Source organism: Seriola lalandi, unplaced genomic scaffold (assembly GCF_002814215.2).
Source record: "Seriola lalandi dorsalis isolate HSWRI2012SDOR001 ecotype SW California unplaced genomic scaffold, Sedor1 jcf7180002054476, whole genome shotgun sequence".
NCBI classification, from domain to species: domain Eukaryota; kingdom Metazoa; phylum Chordata; class Actinopteri; order Carangiformes; family Carangidae; genus Seriola; species Seriola lalandi.
This window is the reverse complement of record NW_019525029.1, coordinates 1,535,019-1,555,507: the sequence shown is the minus strand read 5'-3', so window position 1 is coordinate 1,555,507 and position 20,489 is coordinate 1,535,019. Positions and strand designations below refer to the sequence as shown.

The 20,489-nt window shown below is 42.1% G+C and overlaps 1 protein-coding gene across 4 annotated transcripts in view; it reads left to right on the top strand.

Annotated features, from left to right (window-relative positions):
- Positions 1-20,489, top strand: part of runx1t1 (RUNX1 partner transcriptional co-repressor 1) — a 58,545-nt gene that overhangs the window by 31,766 nt on the left and 6,290 nt on the right. For 2 of the 4 annotated variants that reach the window (XM_023412214.2, XM_023412212.2), the window contains exons 2-9: positions 3,297-3,434; positions 5,134-5,375; positions 8,032-8,121; positions 11,750-11,931; positions 15,657-15,919; positions 16,747-16,835; positions 17,665-17,860; positions 18,654-18,722. In XM_023412214.2, coding sequence (XP_023267982.1) covers positions 3,297-3,434; positions 5,134-5,375; positions 8,032-8,121; positions 11,750-11,931; positions 15,657-15,919; positions 16,747-16,835; positions 17,665-17,860; positions 18,654-18,722 — 1,269 coding nt within the window. Of the gene's footprint in view, positions 1-3,296; positions 3,435-5,133; positions 5,376-8,031; positions 8,122-11,749; positions 11,932-15,656; positions 15,920-16,746; positions 16,845-17,664; positions 17,861-18,653; positions 18,723-20,489 lie in introns of all 4 variants that reach the window. The other 2 variants (XM_023412213.2, XM_023412211.2) reach the window with 1 other exon arrangement.

The window sequence follows — 20,489 nt, the reverse complement described above, 5'->3', positions numbered from 1 at the left end:
CCTGTCACCCGGCCGTCTTTTTTAATGACCTTGTATTTTCAAAGATCATATTTTAGGCAGGCATACAGGATATGATAGCTGGCAGCCAGAGGTAAGACTATATGTTTCCACTAACTATTCTGCTGTATCCCGATTTAATAAAATAAATAGTCAGACTTTTTTCTGTGGTGAAATTAGAGTAGTAAACCTTTCTCAGTCCGGCCAGGTTGGGAGGATGGAGAGTGAGTGAGTGAGTGAGTGAGTGAGTGAGTGAGTGAGTGAGTGAGTGTGTCTGTGTGTGTGTGTGTGTGTGTGTGTGTGTGTGTGTGTGTGTGTGTGTGTGTGTGTGTGTGTGTGTGTGGAAAGAGCTAGACGAGAGAGAAAGACGCAGACAGTTACCAAATGTGCAGCAGAGTGGATAGACAGTTAAAGGTTTGGGCAGTCACTCTGTTCTCCCTGTCCTTCCTTCATATTGACTCGTCTTTCACCTCCATTCCTGTATTTTCTGCTTTCCTAATCACTCGGCTTTTTTCCACTAATCTCTACTCTGTATCCATTCATGCTGCTCCCCTGCAATTTATCCCTTTTCCCTTCACGTCATTCCAAGCCTCCATTTCTAAGCTAAAGCTTAGTGTGAGTCAGTGATACACTTACTTTAATAAATTCATTTTAACAGTAGAATCCAATAACCTTTGAATAACCCAACCCGAACCGAACCTTCAAATTTAAGAGATTCAGCCCAAACTGGATCAGTCCATCTAACCAAAAGCTTTGGGGTCTGCTGTGTTCTGGTTCTCAGGGCTGGACTAAATCTCCCGGTTCATCTTAAAAGTCCCAGACTCAATGCAAGTGTGCTGGGAGCCGGATATTTCCCATCTTCCCATTGACTTTATCAGTCGACCCCTCCTAGGCCGGCACCAGAGAGTGCAATGTTTGAGAGGGGCAGTCCTAAGAGGGAGGAGTGTGACCTCTGTCTGGGGAGGGGATGTGATTGTTTTCTCTCCTCTGACAGTTTTTGACTATATTGCCAGGGATCTGTTTGCCTTGAGGATCTTTGGAAACCCCTGGGGGCTCATAAAATTCACAATTTTTAAACATTTAATAAGTGAATATCCCGATAGCAGCATATTGCTGCATGTATAGGTCAGTGTCCCAGCGAGGAGCTCTAAGAACCGCAGTGTCAGTGAGTTCAAATCATTTTAGTTTGGCTCGACATAAGGAACAGTGCAGCATCTCTAAGCAACTGTAGGTGATTCAGACTCTTGTTTCTTGAAAAACTCTTCAAAGAAATGAATCCTTATTTTCTTATATCACAGTGCTTCATGTTAAACCTTTAAAGCTTAGAGAAACTAATCATTATTCCTCCTGAACATGTTACTGGTGACATGATGTTGTTGGTGTGTATTTACATCTTGTATGTGTCTTGTGCCAACCCCCCATATTCCTCCTGCTTATTTCTCAAAAGGTCAACAAGTGACAGAGACCAAACTGACCTAAACGTTCAGTCTGGAAATGGAGCTATGGAGCGCGCTCTGTTTAGAATTTCAGTGACATCTCCATCTTTCACTCGCCTGGATGCTAAAGCCGAGCTAGCGTGACTAAAGTACTTAGTCACAGTGCACCTCGGCAGCAGCCAGGCAGAGTGCTACTGAGGCTCAGGCCTAGCTAACAGGCTTAGGCTACCCTGTCCCTCTCACATCAGTATTTCTCTTTCATTTTGCCTAAACTCAACACTATGGATCCAAACTGTAGGCACAGAGGAGCACTAACATTTAAGTAGTCTGTAGTGTGTATACTTTACACGCTTGACAACACAAACATTGAGTGTAACAATGCAAACAAACATAGTTACATGTAAAATATAGGATTATGTAACCGCATGCGTATTCATCATGCAAAAATCGCACACACGCTAAAACACACGCAAGGGTCTTTGGTGACCCTGCAATGAGAAGAATGTGTGACAGGGACCACCCTGTTTCTGGAACACGCACCCTGACCACCCTGATTACAGCGTGTGTGTGTGTGTGTGTGTGTGTGTGTGTGTGTGTGTGTGTGTGTGTGTGTGTGTGCATGAGTGTGTGCCTTTACTGTGCTTGTGTATGTCTTTGACTCAAGGTACATGCAATCCCTCAATGATTATAGCTATACGTTTCCATTGTCACACATAGTACTTTTGTTTCTCTTGCAGCTCCTCCCTTCCCTCCTTCTCCCTCTCTTCTTTATCTTTTCGCCCTCCACCCTCCTTCCTCTCTCTTCCTCTTCTTTTTCTTCTTTTTTTTTTTTTTTTTATAATTTCCCCTCCACAATGTGCCACAGAGACAGTTGATAACAGTCTGTTGACTCTGTGGCAGGCTTGTTACTGCAGTTGGTGAGAGAAGTTGCGTATCTTATCCTGCACAATACGGGCTCAGCCCCTCGCGCCAGTGCAGGACACTGATAATGTCTTGCTGCTGTTCTCATACAATCGATAAGGTCAGTTTATCTGCTGAGCACAAAGCAACTGAATTAGGTGAAAATGGGCATGTAATCAAAGAAAATGTTTTGTTTTTGATGAGTGTTATAAGTAGTGTGAGAATGATGTGGCTGGTTCTTCTGCTAATTTTCAAGTGTGTGGTCATTTCTGTCACAAGTATCATAGAATATCAAAGGTGAACTACAAGTCAGTTTGTGTCTGTTTTTGAACTGAAATCAGTTCATTGACGAGTTGGTTGTCTCCCGTGTCCCCGTCCTGAACAGATGTGAGTATAGCATCCAGAGATACGAGCATTTGGGCAGTGTGTGTGTGCGTGTGTGTGTGTGCATGTGTGTGCGCGCATGTGTGTGAGTAATGAGCACTGCGGTCGTTAGCAGGGGAGGGGAGGGGTGTTGTGTCGCCGTTCTGTACGACGGGCATGCAGGATGGCACAGATGGTGGTGGAATGAGACCCGTTCTCACTGCAGATTTACGTTCCTCTCCCCAGCGTCTGTCTGTGTGTCTGTGTGTCTGTCTCTCTCCTTTCTCTCTCGCTCTCCCATTTCTCATCTGACAGTCAGAGCATATGCGCCAGTGTCATTGTGGCAAGACACGCAAACGCATGAGGTGGTGAGCCATCTATTTCCAGATCTAGTCTCTCTGGTGCACCTCACAGGAGATTTGTTATCAAATGAAATCCTGCCACTGTTTATGTGCAGGCGATGATACGGTTCTTTCTAGGCACACAGATGTGGAATGTATTGCCCCACGAACTGTTGTTTATTTCCTGTGTTAAGATATCAGCTTATTGTGTTTGATATGTTATTGTAATCTTTTCCTCGTCTTCTCTGTCTTCCTTCAGATCGCACTGGGAAGCGCTCCACCATGCCCGACTCACCTGCGGACGTCAAGACACAGTCCAGGTTGACCCCCCCTACCATGCCGCCCCCACCCAGCACACAGGGAGCACCACGCAACAGCTCCTACACCCCCACAACTTGTGAGTAAAGCTAGATTAATAAAACTGTGCGCGTCACCTCGGATCCTCAGTTGTGTTGTTAGACTTTTGACATGTCAACAGTTGTGTTGGTCTCCAAGTTTCTACAGTAATGTTATCTTTGTGTGAATCACACATCTAACAAAACCATTTTCTGAATTTTCCCTACATGAAATACAGTGATGATGCTCAAGTGGGAAACCGCGGGACCACTGTACACTTGTCTACAGAAGTATAATTAACACACACAAGGAAAATGGCACTCACAGGTTGTGGTCTGGTTCAATACAGAAAAAGTTCTGGTGAGACAGTCAAGCACTTTTATCCACCTGCCGTCCACCCCGACCACCTGCTGGTAACTCCGCCACCCTTAATAAATGTGCAGATTCATTCTTTTTTTTTTTTTTTTTAAATACGTGGCCTCTGAATGTAATCCAGCCAGCGCTTATGTTTCCCACAGAAGGTGTGTGCTGTGTAGTTGGACAGAAACATAAACTGTAGAAGACAGGGCTGTGAGGTCAGACATGCAAAGATGTGTGGTGATTCGCAAAGGAAAAAAAACAAAAAAAAACAAAAAAACATCAACATCACAAGACCGTCTTAACAGTCATTCCCAACAATTTCATTAACGCCCACGCTTACAAACCGTTGGATCTTTGCCATGACGTGCACATAGCCTGTGACGAGCAAATTACACCCTAGTATTCACTTAGAAGTACATACTTAACCACTTGCATTTAGAGCACTAGAATCAAAGGCCCCTGTGGTTCAAAATGCTCAGAGCACTCAAGTCTGCATTAGCAGTGCTGCTTCTCTGCAACAGAGGCATTATTTTGTTCTCTTTCAATCACCCTTTCTTAGTCTCTAGTATCTACTTTCTCCCTCTCTCTCTCTTTGTATCTGTCTGTCTCTCCCAAACGCTCACACTCCACAATTAACGTCGGGGCTTCCGTGCGATGAGGGAGGAAAGGCCCAGCTCTCTCATTACGCATGCCGAAGGTTTTAACAAAGCAGTGTGCTTTGATTTCCACCCGACGTAATTGTTACCAGATGCAGTTTGAGTATCTCGTCTCTCTCCTCTCTTTACAGTGGCGGCTTTGGACGGCAGCCAGAGGGGGAGTGAGTGGATCGCTAGTCAAAACCTAATCTCATTAGAGAGAAAGCTTTATGCCGCCTTGTATCTCTTTGTACACCAACTCCCCAATAGGCACACACACACACACACACATACGCACACACACACACGTACATACAGCTCGCGTGCTCTGGCAGGACGGGGGGTCATACTGTCCCGGCTTGTTTAGACTGCAGGGAAGGAGAGAAAGGGAGGAGGAGGTGGAGAGAGGCAACATGTCTCCAAATGCTGAAATATGTTTTTTATGAGTGGATGCCGCAAAAGGATCAAACAAGCCGCACTGATTGGAAACAAATGTTGAGGATTGTGAATGTTTTCAGGGGAATGTAAATCATTTCAAATCAGTGGTTAGGTCGCCATGAAGCTGACCTATGTTATTCCCTTTGTTGGTGTTTGTTAAAGAGTCAGCGCAGACAGGGTTTCAGGTTATTTTTCAGTGAAACAAGAACACAGTGTTACTTGGGACCACAGTGTGTTTCCATGGAAATGATTTTACCAAAAATATAATCATTCTCATTTTACCCTCCTTTCTTTTAATACTGTTATTTATGTCTTTGTCTCACGCAGTAACCAATGGCAGTAGCCACTCTCCTACGGCGCTCAACGGCGCTCCATCTCCTCCAAACGGCTACAGCAACGGTCCTAGCTCCTCCTCCTCATCGTCACTGGCCAACCAGCAGCTGCCGCCGGCCTGTGGCGCCCGGCAGCTCAGCAAGCTGAAGCGCTTCCTCACAACTCTACAGCAGTTTGGCAACGACATCTCACCTGAAATCGGCGAGCGGGTCCGCACATTAGTGCTGGGACTAGTGGTGAGTGGCTACTGTGTGTGTGTGTGTGTGTGTGTGTGTGTGTGTGTGTGTGTGTGTGAGCTGAAGTTTAAAGGGCTCACAGAGTGAAAGCTGACACCAGGTCTTACGTTTGCAGGATTAAGTGAATCAATTAGCAGCTAGTTGAGAAAAATTCTTTGCTTTTGTTCAGCGTGCCTGAAGTACCAGATGGAAGGAGTTTACTGAGCCATTAAAGTTTAAATAGTGGCAGGTTAGTTGTCAGTCACAGAGATGAAGACTTAAATAATTTTGAAATACTTATCGCTGATTAGGAAAACCGCCAGGGGTATTTTTGAAAGGCTTTTTTTTTTTTATTTTCTTATGTCAGAAACCTCGCCATCTGGTCCTTCAGGCATAAGTGTAAAATAAACACTTGGAGAGATTTGTAAATCTTTGCCTTCTGGATTGACATCCATCAGTGCTTTCTTCAGTGTAACACAATGCCTGGCAAAACACTGCAAGGACTAGAACAAAGAATGACATCAAACCATCAAACTACCATTTTTATTCACCTGATCCCCCCCAGGATTTAACCGCATTACATTCATTTAAATTGAAATACAACACGCAACGGCTTGGAAAACCGGAGGCACAGAGCAATGAGGATTAGGCTTCTTATTTTAACATCCAACTAATGGTATCACTCAGGTTGTGCAGGTGCATGATAACCTAACGTGACCCAGCCAGTTGCAATATTAAGAGCTTGTTTATTTATTTAGCATATAAATAGTTGGAAATGCAATAAAATGATGATTGTGTCATTAAGAGGATACACAAATTAAAGCACTGCTGATGATCACATCTACACCAAATTAAGATCCTGTGAATAAAGTAAATAAAAACAGAGTGTGACATTTAAAATCGCAATTAAAATTTGTCTGATTTCACCAATAATGCAATGCAAAAACAACAATAACAACTGGCCCTATGAAAATGTTCAGTTAGAGCATGTGCAGAGATTTCAGCTGATGTGGTGTTATCAAGGCTATATCGCCAAGAGCATGTGGTATAAAATACAAATCTACAAGATTTACCACGCGCCCGTGTGATCTGAGAGAAAATTTGAGCATAACGAACAGGGGAATACAGAAATAGTGATTGAATGTTGTGCAGAAAGGAGGAGAAGGAGGAGGCGGAGGAGATGGAGGGAGGAATTTTTTAATTAGCCACACAGAGCATAGCCTCCTTTTGGCTTCACTATGTTTATTTTTCTCACCGTCTGCATATGCGCATGCCTCTCCTGTGTCCTTTTGGCTTGCATACACCCCCACCCACCCCCCCTCACAATATCTCTCTCTCTCCAACTCTCCCTCTGTTGCTCACTGTCTCTCTCGCTCTCGCTCTCTCTCTCTCTCTCTCGCTCTGTGTCCCTCCCCCTGCCTTATTGAAAAGAGTGACACTGTTAATTAGCTAGTTGTGTGCTGGAGAGAGGGAGAGAGGGAGACTCAGGAGGTTTCACTAGCTGTCAAGAACAGCCCCTACGCAATCTGGGCGAACAGATGTAAGGCTGAATGTAACAAAATTCAGGTCTGGGAAATAAGGCTGAGAGTGTGGGGAGGAAAAATAATATCTGCAGCTTTTTTTTTTCTTCTTTTTCTTTTTTCTTTTTATGTTCTCCGACTCGCTTGACTTTTTTTTTTTTTTCTTTGTTTGTATTTTTGCTTGTTATATAGCAGATTCCTCTCCCATGTGCATGCTCACCTCTCTCTCCCTCCTTTTCACTCTTTCCCTGCATCTTGGGAAAATTAAAAATAGTGTCACTGCTGTCTTGTCAGCCATTAATGTGAGTTACAGGCAACCACAGAAGAAAAGATGTTGAGACTAGACTTTGTTTAGGTGTGAAACTGAAATACATAACCCACTTTTGAAAACACACACGCATACACACTCAAAAAAGACACTAAAATAACCACTAAATATACCCTCCCCCCTCCCCTGTTTCCTGCACATTTGCCTGGTCCACCCCATGCACATGCAGCTGGAATGTATTTTGGTCACCTTGGTCTTATCTGGTCTGTGAAAAGAGGCAGACAGTTATTCGGTTGGCACTGATGGAGAGAGGTAACACAGGCACCGAGCATGAAGGCTCATATACTGTGTTGATAAGGACAAGGATGCCATGCGTGCACACATATACAACAGGAAGCTTCTGTGTGAGCTTAGAGATGCATTATTTTATTGGACAGAATTTCACAGCAAAAAATGAGCCCATCTTCATTCACGTCACAAATAAGCAGACATGTGAAAATAGACCAGAGCCATTCAAATGCAATGATATTTTTAGCAAAGTATGTAAATGAATGATAAATCCCACTAACGTTCACATTCAAGCCCATGTTCACTTTGTAAAAAAAAAAAAAAAAAACTAAAAAAACATTACGTTTCTGTTTTTTTAACATGCAACATATTTGCCTTCTGTGACTCCGGCATGTGTATTTGTTTTGTTAATCGAAGGAGATGTGTGTCTTTGTTTTCAGTGCCTCTTTTCACTGTGGCCTGCCCATATGCTTCCTATTACAAAAACCTGAAACATTCACTCCAGGCCAGGATATAGCTTAGGTTCCAATAAGTAATATTATCGCTTAATGCCTTCCACATGGATTCATGTGTTTTCTCTCTGTCTCTCTCTCCCCTCCAGAATTCCACGCTAACCATCGAAGAATTTCACTCCAAGCTCCAAGAAGCCACCAACTTCCCTCTGCGACCTTTTGTCATACCCTTTCTGAAGGTAGATATTCAAATATACAATTACAACACAAGGGTTTGCCCGCCTGCCTCCCTCCCCGCCCGCCTGCCTGATGGAGCAAATCTGGAAAACATTTAGCCAGACCAGATCCAGATGCATACTTATGTTCATGATATTTATCCCTATTTTCTCCCTATTTTTGGAGTCTCTCTTCTCTTTGAATACTTATCTCTCTCTTATATCTATCCCTAACCTGGTTTCTCTTTGCTTGTCACTCAGTTTCTCTGCAACCTCACGAGCTACTGTTGCTCTCTCTCTCTCTCATGTCATCTGCTTTTTTCTCTCTCTTGCTCAGTCTGTCTGTTTCTCCCTCCTCCAAGTTAAATGGTGCACAAGTCGTTTCAGCGCTGCCTCTGTTTGGTTCTCTCTTTTTAACCTAGAGTTTGCAACTTTGTTCGGACTATAATTTTCTGCACACTATTTGAACTGGAAAGAAGTTGGTTTTTTTTTATATATATTTTAAAGAAACTTGTGCTGGAACAGAGCACAATGAATGTGGTTTTGGCACGAGGATATCATCCTGTTTCATGCGCTCCTCTCCGGCCTCCTTCCCCTTTTTCTATCAGGCTTGTTTTGTCATCGATTCTTCATCCCACTAAAGCCACATTTTCAGCAAGTATTTCCCATTTTCAGCCATTAGCATGGTATATTAGCAGAGGAAGGAGCACTCTCTCCAGCATCCAGCCGTGCCCTTGCTTCAGCCCATTTGTCACCGGTCACCTTGTGAGATAAAAATATAGAAGGATGGCGTTTTTTTTCTGTTTGTACCTACAGGTGAATTAGTTGCCATTTATGTGCATATTGTGCCAAGTAGGTTTCCCCTCAATCCTCTTCTTCTCTGTCCCTCGTCTATCCCTCCCTTCCCTGCTCTATCTGTTTGTGTCTGAGTGACAGGCATGAGGCCAATGTTATTTATGAAAACACGGCAGTTAGTTCCTCCTGACTGTAATATTGTCTCATCTTCTGCTGCTTGTGTGCGCGTGCATGAATGAATCTGCAGATGTGTGCACGTGTGACCTGACATTCACAAGTTTATATTATCCACTGAGGTCCTGTGTGGACGTGGGCTGCAGAAACTGGTCCCACTAGGGCCGCCATTACTGGCTGTTAACAACACAAACAGGGACTGTGTGTCCTTCCTTACATCCTTCCCTTGTCCTTAAGATTTCCTCGTCTCTTTCCCTTTTCATTCACCTTCTCATTTGTTCTTTCTCCATATCTTTATCCCTTCCCTGTCTCTGTTTATCTACTGTTTTCTATCCATCCATCCATCCTCCAGTCCCTCCTTCCCTTCTCCTCGCCTCGCCAGATGGTTAGTGTATCACTGGGATAGCTGCAGAATCAAAGATGCAACTTGTTTTTTTTCCCTCCTTCGCTCCTTCTCTGCCTCTCTCTCTCCCCAGTCTAATTTTAGTGTCTTCCCACTGCGGGGCCTTTAATGCCAGCTACCATATGGTAGCAGAGAGCGGTTGGAGGTGTGGGGGAGCTTTTATAGGTGCGTTGAAGCACAGCTGCAACAATGCGCATCAGGGCTCAGAGTTTTTCATTACGCTAATGTTAGACCAAGCCGACCCCTCCGGTCTGCCCCCATCCCCATCCCCATCCCCTCCCACCCAAACCCACTCAACTCCTTTCCCCTTCTCTTAATACTAAACCACAAATTGGTTTGGACTCTTTACTGGAAGGAGGCAATCAGAAACCACACAGCTCCAGTGACGCGATGTGTTGGCAGGACGCCTGCCACACGAGACAACAGGCTTACAAAGTAACAGTGTTTCTGTTTTCAAGTTAAAGTTGTGCTTATTTTAAGTTTGCCTTCATCCTAGCTGTCAAGTGTTTTGTTTTTCTTGTGTCATGCAGAAGTGAGAGGAGTGCCGCGACACAAAGGAATAAACACATTTAGCTAAGGAGAAAGAGAGTGGTGATAGGAAATAATTGAAATAGGACAAAAACAAAGTCACCTCGATTCTCATCCAGCAGCAAATTACACAGAAACAGAAAGCAGATGAAGTGCAGCATATCCTGAACGTGGCATATTCTGAATTGTTTTTTGGCACCATTTGACAAAAGTGACAGATCCAACATTTTCACAATAAATCATCCTGAGCAGGGTTTAGCTGCGGCCGCTGAACGAACACTACTTGAAATTTTCCTTTTTATGTACAGATGTTGGTTAACTACACAGAAGCAAATCTCCGTATATAGTTTATCATATGACAAAATGATCTGGTCTCCTCAGTGGTCTGCATTTCTTGACTCAGACTTTTTGTTAATGCATCCCACATCTCTGGCAATTAGGATGACCTCTAATTAATGAAAGATGAGTTCACCAGGGTCAAAGCAATCTATTTTATGCTCTTTTTTTCAGAGGGTAATTACGATCATAAACTATTAACGGACCATTAACTCAGGCAGGTAAAGTGAAGGCCAGTGCTTGGCATTTCTTTTACAACCAATTACTGGCGAGGGATTTTTGTATGATTATGAAACATAAATACCAGTAAAGAAATCACGGTTGTGTTAGTATTATTTTTGTATGCAGTTGGCAAACACAAGCTCGAATGGTCAAAGACATGGAAGCAAATTCATCAGCTAATGTAGGACAAAAGGAAAATAAAAAGGATGGAGTGAATAAAAGACTAAAGCAAGGAGAAGATTATAAAACTGGAAGAAAAATAAAGAAAAGAACAAACCAAGCGAGAGCCTGAGAGAGAGATTATGTTATTGAGGACAAAACAAAGATTAACAGACCTAAAACTTACAACGATGGCCCCTCCAAAGGCTCTTGTGATGTACCTCGCCAAAATAGCCCCCACTCTCATTCTGAACCTGCCTGACGCAACACTTTCATCTTCTTGCTTCAAAATGCACCCCATCAGATGTCTTTGAAGTCGATGCTCACATACCTGCATGACCCTGTAACTCCGCACAAGAAAGCAGACCTCCTTGTTATGTCAAAGAGATTGAAAATAGCTGCTTTTTCTTTAAAAAGAGAAAGTGTGTGCACCGTAGAGAGAGTGTTAATGCACCTTTGGATCACAGGAAGTGGTCGTGGTTCAGTGGTAATGAGCAAACAGGGGTTAGATGACATGGAAGAAATGGAGCTCTTGTGACCTCAAATTGGTGTTTTTGGAATGGAAAGACCGTAGAGAAACTTTTCATATTATTATGACAGCATATTTTTATGTGAGTTTGCTGTGTTTTGTGAGGTTTTATGCTTTATCTGATGTATTTTCTGAAAACAAGCTCAGCGTTGATTCAGTTTTGTAGAGATTTACATTTTGACATGCATCAGTTTTATTGAATTTATCTCTCTTAGGACATAAAACATCAATAACCTGTCATATTTTACCCAAGAGCATAAGTACAACTTGAATATTTCAAGTGCATATTTCCTCTTTTAAAAGCCTAAGTCGACTTTAATTACCGCTGTAGCAACACAGACACAATACATTTTCATTATATGATTTTTTTGCTGTTCCAAAGTTTTGTCATTATGTTTTCACTACAAGATGGGGCTGTTAAAAAGATATTTAAGTATACACAGCTCACAAAAACAGCGTACAAAAAGCAGCTTCCTCCAATAATTCAGTGCTGTTTGTCTCCGTAGGCCAACCTGCCGCTTCTTCAGAGGGAGCTGCTGCACTGTGCCAGGCTGGCCAAGCAGAACCCAGCTCAGTACCTGGCCCAGCATGAGCAGCTGCTCCTGGACACCAGCACCACCTCCCCAGTCGACTCCTCTGAACTCCTGCTGGACGTCAACGAAAACGGCAAGAGAAGGACACCAGACAGGTGGGTGAAGCAGAAAGTCAGAACCACTTTGGAAATAGGATTTTAGTATTGAATGCATCCTAATTTGGGTTTGAGTGGTTACACAATTACAGGGATCAGAGTGTAGAGTTTATAAATTTACCAGCTCTGAACATAAAAGCAGCTGAGGCTTCTTACTCTTCTATTATTTGATCTCATGCATTAATCCCTTTGAGTCTGCCTTCATCCCCATGAGCCCATACATTGCGCCACAGACACAAGCTGAGCCAATACAACGCAATCGTGTGATGTGTTAATGTATGTATGGGAAGTGTCTGTCAGTGCGGCACCGGGCCTCATGACGTGCTCCGTTGGACATCTCGGCTCCCAGCTCCGACTCTTAATGGGCCAGAACTGAGGAGTGGAGGAGATAGGAAAAGTAGACCTGGACACACACACATGCTCTCTCTCTCTCTCTCTCACACACACACACACACACACACACACACACACACAGACACACACACATCCTAAGGACGGAAGAAAGACCCTTAAGTGTGGATGTGTGTGAATATCATTTACTTCCATGCTTGATAGGTTGAGTTAGTACAGCATGTGTGCCTGTGTGTCTCTCCCAGCCACATCATTACAATCATTTGTTGTCATGGACTTTCGGCGATGACTCAATGTTCCCTGCTCTAATGGACGAGCAGTGAGACGTGCCATCCAGGAACACACAGATGAGCAGTGTTGAACATTTGTGCATGTTTAAGACTGTGGCTCATTCGCAGCCCAATAAAGTAAATAATTATGTGGCAGAAATGGGCAGTACGACTAAAAAATAACTTTATCCAATCTATATCCATATTTGTATGAATTGCTTTACAGAGGCATTTTACAGAATAAAAATAACTGACACTGAGAAACCATTAATAAACGCTACTAGATAAGCACAGACCCATATAAACACTCTTTCTTGAAACATTATTAAGCATTTTTAACTTCTTGGAAAGAAATTTGTGAGCATTTATGTGTTTGTGCTTTGTTGTGACATTGTGCTACGAGCACAATGTGTACATGGTCTTTGGAAATAAAAGAGTAATTCCCGGGGGTGTCAAATTTTTAATGCAGGCAGGGGGAGAGGAAAATGTACTTTTTATATCTGCTGAGGGACAAAAATGCCAAACGCGATATTAATAATTCTCACCTCTCTTTTCCCCCAACAGTCGGATAGGCAGACTTTTTCTGTAATACCTGCATATTTGCAGGCCGTCTGGTGCATAGGGGAGTGAGCTTAGGGGAAAAGATGTGCGTGTAAATGTGAGAGAGAGAGAGAGAATATATGGAGAGAGGGAGAGAGAGAAAGTACGTTGGCATCTGTATTCAGTGAGAAAATGTGGTGTGTTTGTGTGAATGTGTGTGTACATGATTCTCTTTCCAGTGTGAAAGTATAAGGATGGTTCATGTATGTGCACCTCCGTATGTGTTTGTGTGTGTCTGTGTGTGTGTGTATGTGTGTCTGTGTGTACCTAGGGAGATGGGCTGATAACACATACAGATGAGGCTCCAGCACCAATATGGCTGGCTAAGCACCTCTGCTTTCTGCTTACCTCTGCTCTGCATTTCTGCTTATTGGAGCCCTGTGTTGGAATATTGGAATTTGAATGGGAATCCGTAATTACAGACAACAATGCGCTAGCAATTCACCCTGATTAATACTGTTCTTTGCAGAAAAAACAGACCAGGAATATCACAGTACAATATGCATATAAGAAAAAAAAATATAGATATAGCTAGGTCTGTAAATCCTCGAACAAAAGGCGATATTTAAATAGCTGGGAGTGCATAATTACTGGTACATGTACTGTAATGGCTCGCATGGTGAATTCAGTATAATTCAGCATATTTTCACAGCATTAATTTCTTCAATGGCATACAATATAATTACCCAATACTCAACACTCCACTGCTCTGAGTGTCTCTTTTTAGCAGAAATACTCTTCTCACTCACTAATTGATTAATTCTGATCCGTTTCGCTTGCTTTTGTTAATGCAAGCAACACGTATTGCAGCTGTTTCACAGTAAAAGTCTTCCAGGCAAGTGAAGGCATCATGCCCCCTGAAAAACTGAAAGGTTTGAAATGTGAAATAGGAGAAATGTTGAATTTGTATAACAACAAAAGGGGAGCAGATCAAAAAAAAAGATTTTACAAAAATATGATAAAAATCTACTAATTAAACAAGGGATATAAAAAATAAAAGCCCTGTCTCTTGTAACAGCCAGTCTCAAATTAAGCATGAGTCTTTCTTCAGCTGAGAAAAAAAATACTAATAATATATGTTGCTTATTATGGGAAGCTGTATAATCACATCACCATAGAGACAATGTGAACTCAGTTTTTGAAATCTTGACACGTACTTTTGTGTGTGTGTGTGTGTGTGTGCATGCGTGCGTGCGTGCGTGTGTGTGTGTGTGTGTGTGTGTGTGTGCGTGCATGCAGCGTGCATGCATGTGTGTGTGTGAGAGTGCATTAGTCATGATAGAGCAGGGGTCAACAAGTTTGTGTCTTTCATAAATAAATATAATACAGTATTAAAATGGCATGTGCATGTAAATTGGACATGTATTTATCTACAGTAGCTGAATTATATGTGCACAAATGATTGCACTGTATAGGTGACTGTGAACGTGCGTGCATGTGTGTACTCCAGTGCCTGTAGATATAAACATTGTTGCAGCAGGAAGGCTGGGGAGATAAGAGTGTGGTTGGTGGGGGGAGAAGAATGGATGGATGAGTCAAGGGAGGCAGGGAGAGACGGACGGATGGAGGGAAAGAGCATATGGAGAGCTGTGGATGAGCATTAGGAGCCCATAAAAACAGCTCATTAAGAAGTTCAATCTGTTCATCGGAGAGAGAGATGGGAAGGAAGAGAAGGGGGGGGGACTGCAGATAGTCGGGGGATGTTGGCAAGATTTAACTGTGAACTGACAAAGCTAAGAACACACACACACAGACATCTAGACACACATGTGCAAGCACACACACACACGCACACACCTGGCCACATTAATCTTCGGAAGCAGGCTGACAAAAATCCACCTGATCCCCTGGAAACTACTTGTGTGTGTGTGTGTGTGTGTGTGTGTGTGTGTGATCATGTTTTCAATGAAAGAATTCCAGGATGATTCCAGGAAAAACATTTTTTTTATGGAAGTTCCTTTGTCTGGTAAGAGGTTGGATTCAAAGCTTCACTGCAGCACAAAGGGCCGGAACAGTTGTTGTGATGATATGTTTCATGTTGGGCTCTTCTATGTAATAACTGACAAACAAATTTTGAATCAGTCATTTTTACAAAATAGGTGTGATATAAAAATCACACTGTGCCTGTGTCCTCTCTACTCCCCTCCTTTTATTTCCTTTTTCTTTTCTCCTGATCCATTGCGCCACAAGAGGTCTTTTGTTATTTGCCAGGCTGTCACTGTAACAAGAATGTGTTCAAATCTAGTAACAACAGCAAACAATCCAGCCATATTTGGTCTCATATTCAAATCTTATTTTACATGCAACAAGTGAAACATTTTGCTGGTAGGATGTAATAATTCTACTTATTCTTAATCGCCTGTCTGTTGTTTCAGGGTTCTTGCAAAAAAAAAGATAATTTCTACTAGAATCAAATAGAATTATGGCACCTCACTGGGAAAAAAAGTCGGTCACTATACAGCGTTAGATGCACCTCAAAAATCATCTTTCTCTGTCTCCTCCCAGAACCAAAGAGAACGGCTTTGAGCGAGATGGTGCCCTTCACCCAGATGTTCATCCCAGCAAAAGGCCGTGCACCATAAGTCCTGCCCAGCGCTTCAGCCCATCCAACGGGCTCTCCTACCAACCCAATGGCCTGCCCCACCCAGGCCCACTCCCTCCGCAGCACTACAGGCTGGACGACATGGCCATTGCCCATCACTATCGAGACACCTACAGACACCCTGCCTCCAATCATCGGGAGATCCGGGAGAGAGCCAGGTCCATTGGTGAGAACATGTGGGAGGGTATAAGTGTGTGTGTGTGTGTGTGTGTGTGTGTGTGTGTGTGTGTGTGTGTGTGTAAGTACATTTGGATTGTGAGACAAAAACTAATCCCAGTACATGGAAAAGCGTCAAAGAGAAACATAAAGAGGATTTCATATACAAAAGTACGCAGTTACAGCAGTTACATCACTTTTACATCATTTCTCAGGCTTCTTCTTTACTTCTTTATATACCAAGATCAGTAATTTTAAAAAATAATGATAATCAGTCAATGTCCAATACAGTCTGGTGGATGTTTGTTGGTGTAGCATGTGGACAGTCTGAGGCTTCAAAGAGCAATACACCAAAACTTAGGCCACTGAAACCTGATGGCAAACTGAAGTGATGCACTGCGACGTGTATGATCACACGACAGAGGCGTAGTTTTATTTAGGCAGTGTCGTTGTATTAGAGACATTTTTCTGTGTAGAGTAGACCAAGCCTTGATGAAGCTATAATGACGACTTTGGCTCTGTGCCAAAAATAGGGGACATTTACCATGTCTTGCCTTGTGATGAATGTTTATTGGGCTAGAAGCTCCGTTATTTGAGTCCTGCCCTCAGGGTGGGAGAGAGCTATGGAGACACAGCAAAGAAAATGGGGAGGGAGGAAGAGAAAGAAATGGATGGAGAGAATGTGCCAACCAGCGACCAAATGAAGGATGGATGAAAGGGTGCGCAAGCAAGTGCTAGAGTAATGTTAAATTGATCCTCTGTGTCATGCTGACTTGCCCTTTATTTATCCTTCTATCTGTCTGTCTGTCTATCTGTCTTTTTTTTTCTTTCTTACAGGAATGCATGCAGGGACCAGGCAGGAGGAAGTGATCGACCACAGGCTGACAGACAGAGAGTGGGCTGAGGAGTGGAAGCACCTTGACCATGTAAGAAAAGTAATAACATTTTTTATTACTATACCTTACAGTTGTCTCTCTGTAAGTAACAGAGATTAATAAGCCCTCGTTTCTGTTATTTTGAAATTATTAAATTGTAACACACTGTATGACATTCTACTATAAGTCTCTGTTACACTTTGTGAAAATTTGTTTTGTGTGAAAATGTGCGTTAACTGCTATATACAAAATAAAAAAGACCTTTACATGTTTTGTGGACTGTTTTAAAAAACTGTTCAAATAGATTAGCCAAAAGAAAGGTTTGACATTATATGAACATCAAGAATAGTCACAATTTTTTATGTATATAAAGTAGAGATATGTGTGCATGCCTGCATGTAAATATGTTTGCCTACAATGAAAATACTGATAAATTGTTGTCTGCGTTTAATTTTTTAATTCCAGTCCCTTTTAAGATTCAATCTGTAACTTTCTGCATGTGCAAACAGACATACATGAAATATGACAGAACACCTAGCGTCACATGTGTGATGCTGTTTCACCTTACTGCAGTGAAAATTGAATCAACCAATCACATAATATGAACATGAATATTAGTGATTGACATGGTGAAGTCAGAGTAAAGTGTGATCTGAAAAACCTGATCAAGATTTCAACAGTGAGTGTATTTATACACTCACTGTTGAAATGAATAGACAATGAATATGAATAGACAAACGTCACCACTAACTAAAATATCATAACACATGACAGATACAGCTTTAATTTACGACCCCACCACATCCTAACTGAGTTTCAATGAATCCACTCATATCTATGTGTAAACTCAGCGCCATGTCTGCTCCCTGTCACCCCCCAGCTGCTGAACTGTATCATGGACATGGTGGAGAAAACAAGGCGTTCGCTAACAGTATTGCGGCGGTGCCAGGAGGCCGACCGTGAAGAGCTCAACTACTGGATCCGACGATACAGCGACGCTGAAGAGCTTAAGAAGGGCACCACTAGTGGGCAGTCAAGGCAGCAGAGCCCCACAGCACAGGAAAATGCAACATCAGGTAGGGGATCACACATACATGTATTAGAGTTATTAAAGATCATAAAAAATTTTTTAAAAAGTATACGTAAGTTTACAAGACTGCTCCATTAAGTTTCACTGGCAAACTTAAAGTGATTCCAACAAATACCAAATAACCAGTTTGTCAAATGTAGTGAATTATTCCTGTTTTCATATTTTTGAGACAATTCAACATATGCTCTTCTCTGGTATCTCCACTTACTTTTTCTCTATGAGTTTATATTTTAAATAAACCATCAGTAGCATTTAATTGTTTGAAATATTCGTTCCACCTCTATTCATTCCCTCCACTCTTTTGAATGTACAAGTACTGTAAACACTTCCTTGAAATCTAATTTTTCCTAGTTTCTTAAATATACAGCTGTCAAACCACATACTTAACAGCCCCATAATTATTTAATACAAACTGATCTAAAATCTTCCATTCTCACTTAGCTGGCTTGCATTCTACATGAAAAACTTTCTCCAGCAGTTTTATGTCTAAAGAAGCTGATACTGAACGTGGAGTCCCCCAGGGTTCAATTCTAGGTCCTCTACCATTAACTCTGATTATCCCAATGTCAGTCAGTTTTACGTATCACATATATTTTTACATGAGTCCTGAGCAATTTTACAGCTCACTAGTTTATTGCATCAGTAACAAAAAATGGACATTTAGCTTTATTCCTGAAATCCTTTGACAGGAATATCAGAGTAACCAAGAGGTTTTATAACAAGCTGATTTGTTTTACAGTCTTTTGCATTATGTCACGCATGTGTTTGTGTCTTCCCAGAAATTCACAGGGAGCTGCTTCATCGGCCTGTGTCTGGCTACGTCCCTGAAGAGATCTGGAAGAAAGCTGGTAAGCTGAACTTTTATGCCACCCCCCCCCCACACACACACACACACACACACACACACACACACACACACACACACTTTTCTCTCTGTTTCACTCTGCAGTTTTTTTTAGACATTTTGCCTTGTTGAAATCAAGGCCATCTTTTTCACCCGGATGACTGAGGGCTGGAAGTGGTTAAGAGACGCTCCTTTAAACCCCATTCTCTCGTCTCATCCCAGTATAGTCTGCTGTCCGCAACCTCCTCCCCTCACAGAGCTGAATTTAAGTGTCAGGCTGCTCTTAGAAAACCATTTATATTTGATACAGTAGGAAGTAAAAAAATAAGAGTTTCACCACCACACTCGGCACACTCCAAATATGATGTCAGGTAGTAAAATGTTTTTATTGCACCAGTCAAATAAGGGACATAAGTAGCTATTACAGCTGGTCCAGTGGTTCTGCTGTTAAAAGTACAGTAGCAAGATTAGGTATCCTTTTGCTTTTGGCATTCTATAATCCCCTCAGCGATAGACATTGCAGCTATTCTATTTAAGAAAGTGATGTAAAATTGTGGAGGCAAATTTGTTGAGCCAGTTAAGATCAAGTATCGAAACTAATTTGTTGCTTTAACAGCTTTCATTAGCTGCCATTAAATTTGTAGTGTACACAAACAGCATTCTTTAAACTCGTGAGTGCAGCTGCAATCATCATTATCGCTGTCCTGAAAAACTGAAAGAATTTTCCGCTGAGGGTTCAATGCTTGAGGAATCCACTTTGTTTCCACCATCAGTGATACAGTATATCTGCTTTTTAAACCCCTTGGAGAAAAGAAATTGTCCCCTTGCTTGACCAAGCATGATGTGTGAGATACTCAGAACAAGTAATATGCATTTAAATTGAATTGAGTATCACCATCGGGACTCCAGTACTCGCCTCCCCTCACCAGCTTTGATCGATCTTCCATCTAAGGCATTTGGTGTGTAATCACAATTCCATGCACAAGGCATATATCACACGGCACCAGGGCAATTTCCATGACTTCAGGCAGCACAGTAGGTTAAATACAAAACCACCCTGGTTTAAAAATTTAGCTCAGTCACAATGAAGAGAAAATGTCTCTGTCTTTAGAAAAGCACACATTTTTGTGTGTTATTGAAACAGATTTTACATTTGTAATACATGTGTAATTTGTACAAAGGAAATGAAGTAAAGTGAAGCATATTTGTCAGACATAAAGCTGTATTTATCTTTTGTTTGTAAGATAAATGGTGACTGCTATTTTTCATTCTCTCTGCATTCTTCGTATTTCTGCTATCCCTTTCACTTCAGTCGCACATATTCTGGCTGATTTAAATGTAACCCAGGGAGGATTGCAAAATAGGATTTTTAACACAATGGAGTGTGGCGGTGAATACATCTGTTTGAAATGGGCAAAATGTTTACAGTTGGTGATAAATATTCAAGCACCTTGCACGGTGTCCTACTGGTTTCCCACTTCCCCTAACCGCATGGGCCTCTGGGATCACAATGGAAATGCATAATTTAAATATAAATTGCCTGATTTGCATACACAATTAGTCAAGTTACAGGCTTGATGGGAGCAAACAAAAAGCCCTCCTTTTGCGTTGACGTTCAGTTGGAATTCCACTGCTTAACACCCGCACAGCAAGGTTATTCATTCGACAAAACAAGTATAAAATAACATATTGCTCCAGCTCATAAGCACATTTTCTGAGTGATTACCTGGGATTAATTGGCTCACACTGTTGTCCCGAGGATATTTTTCAA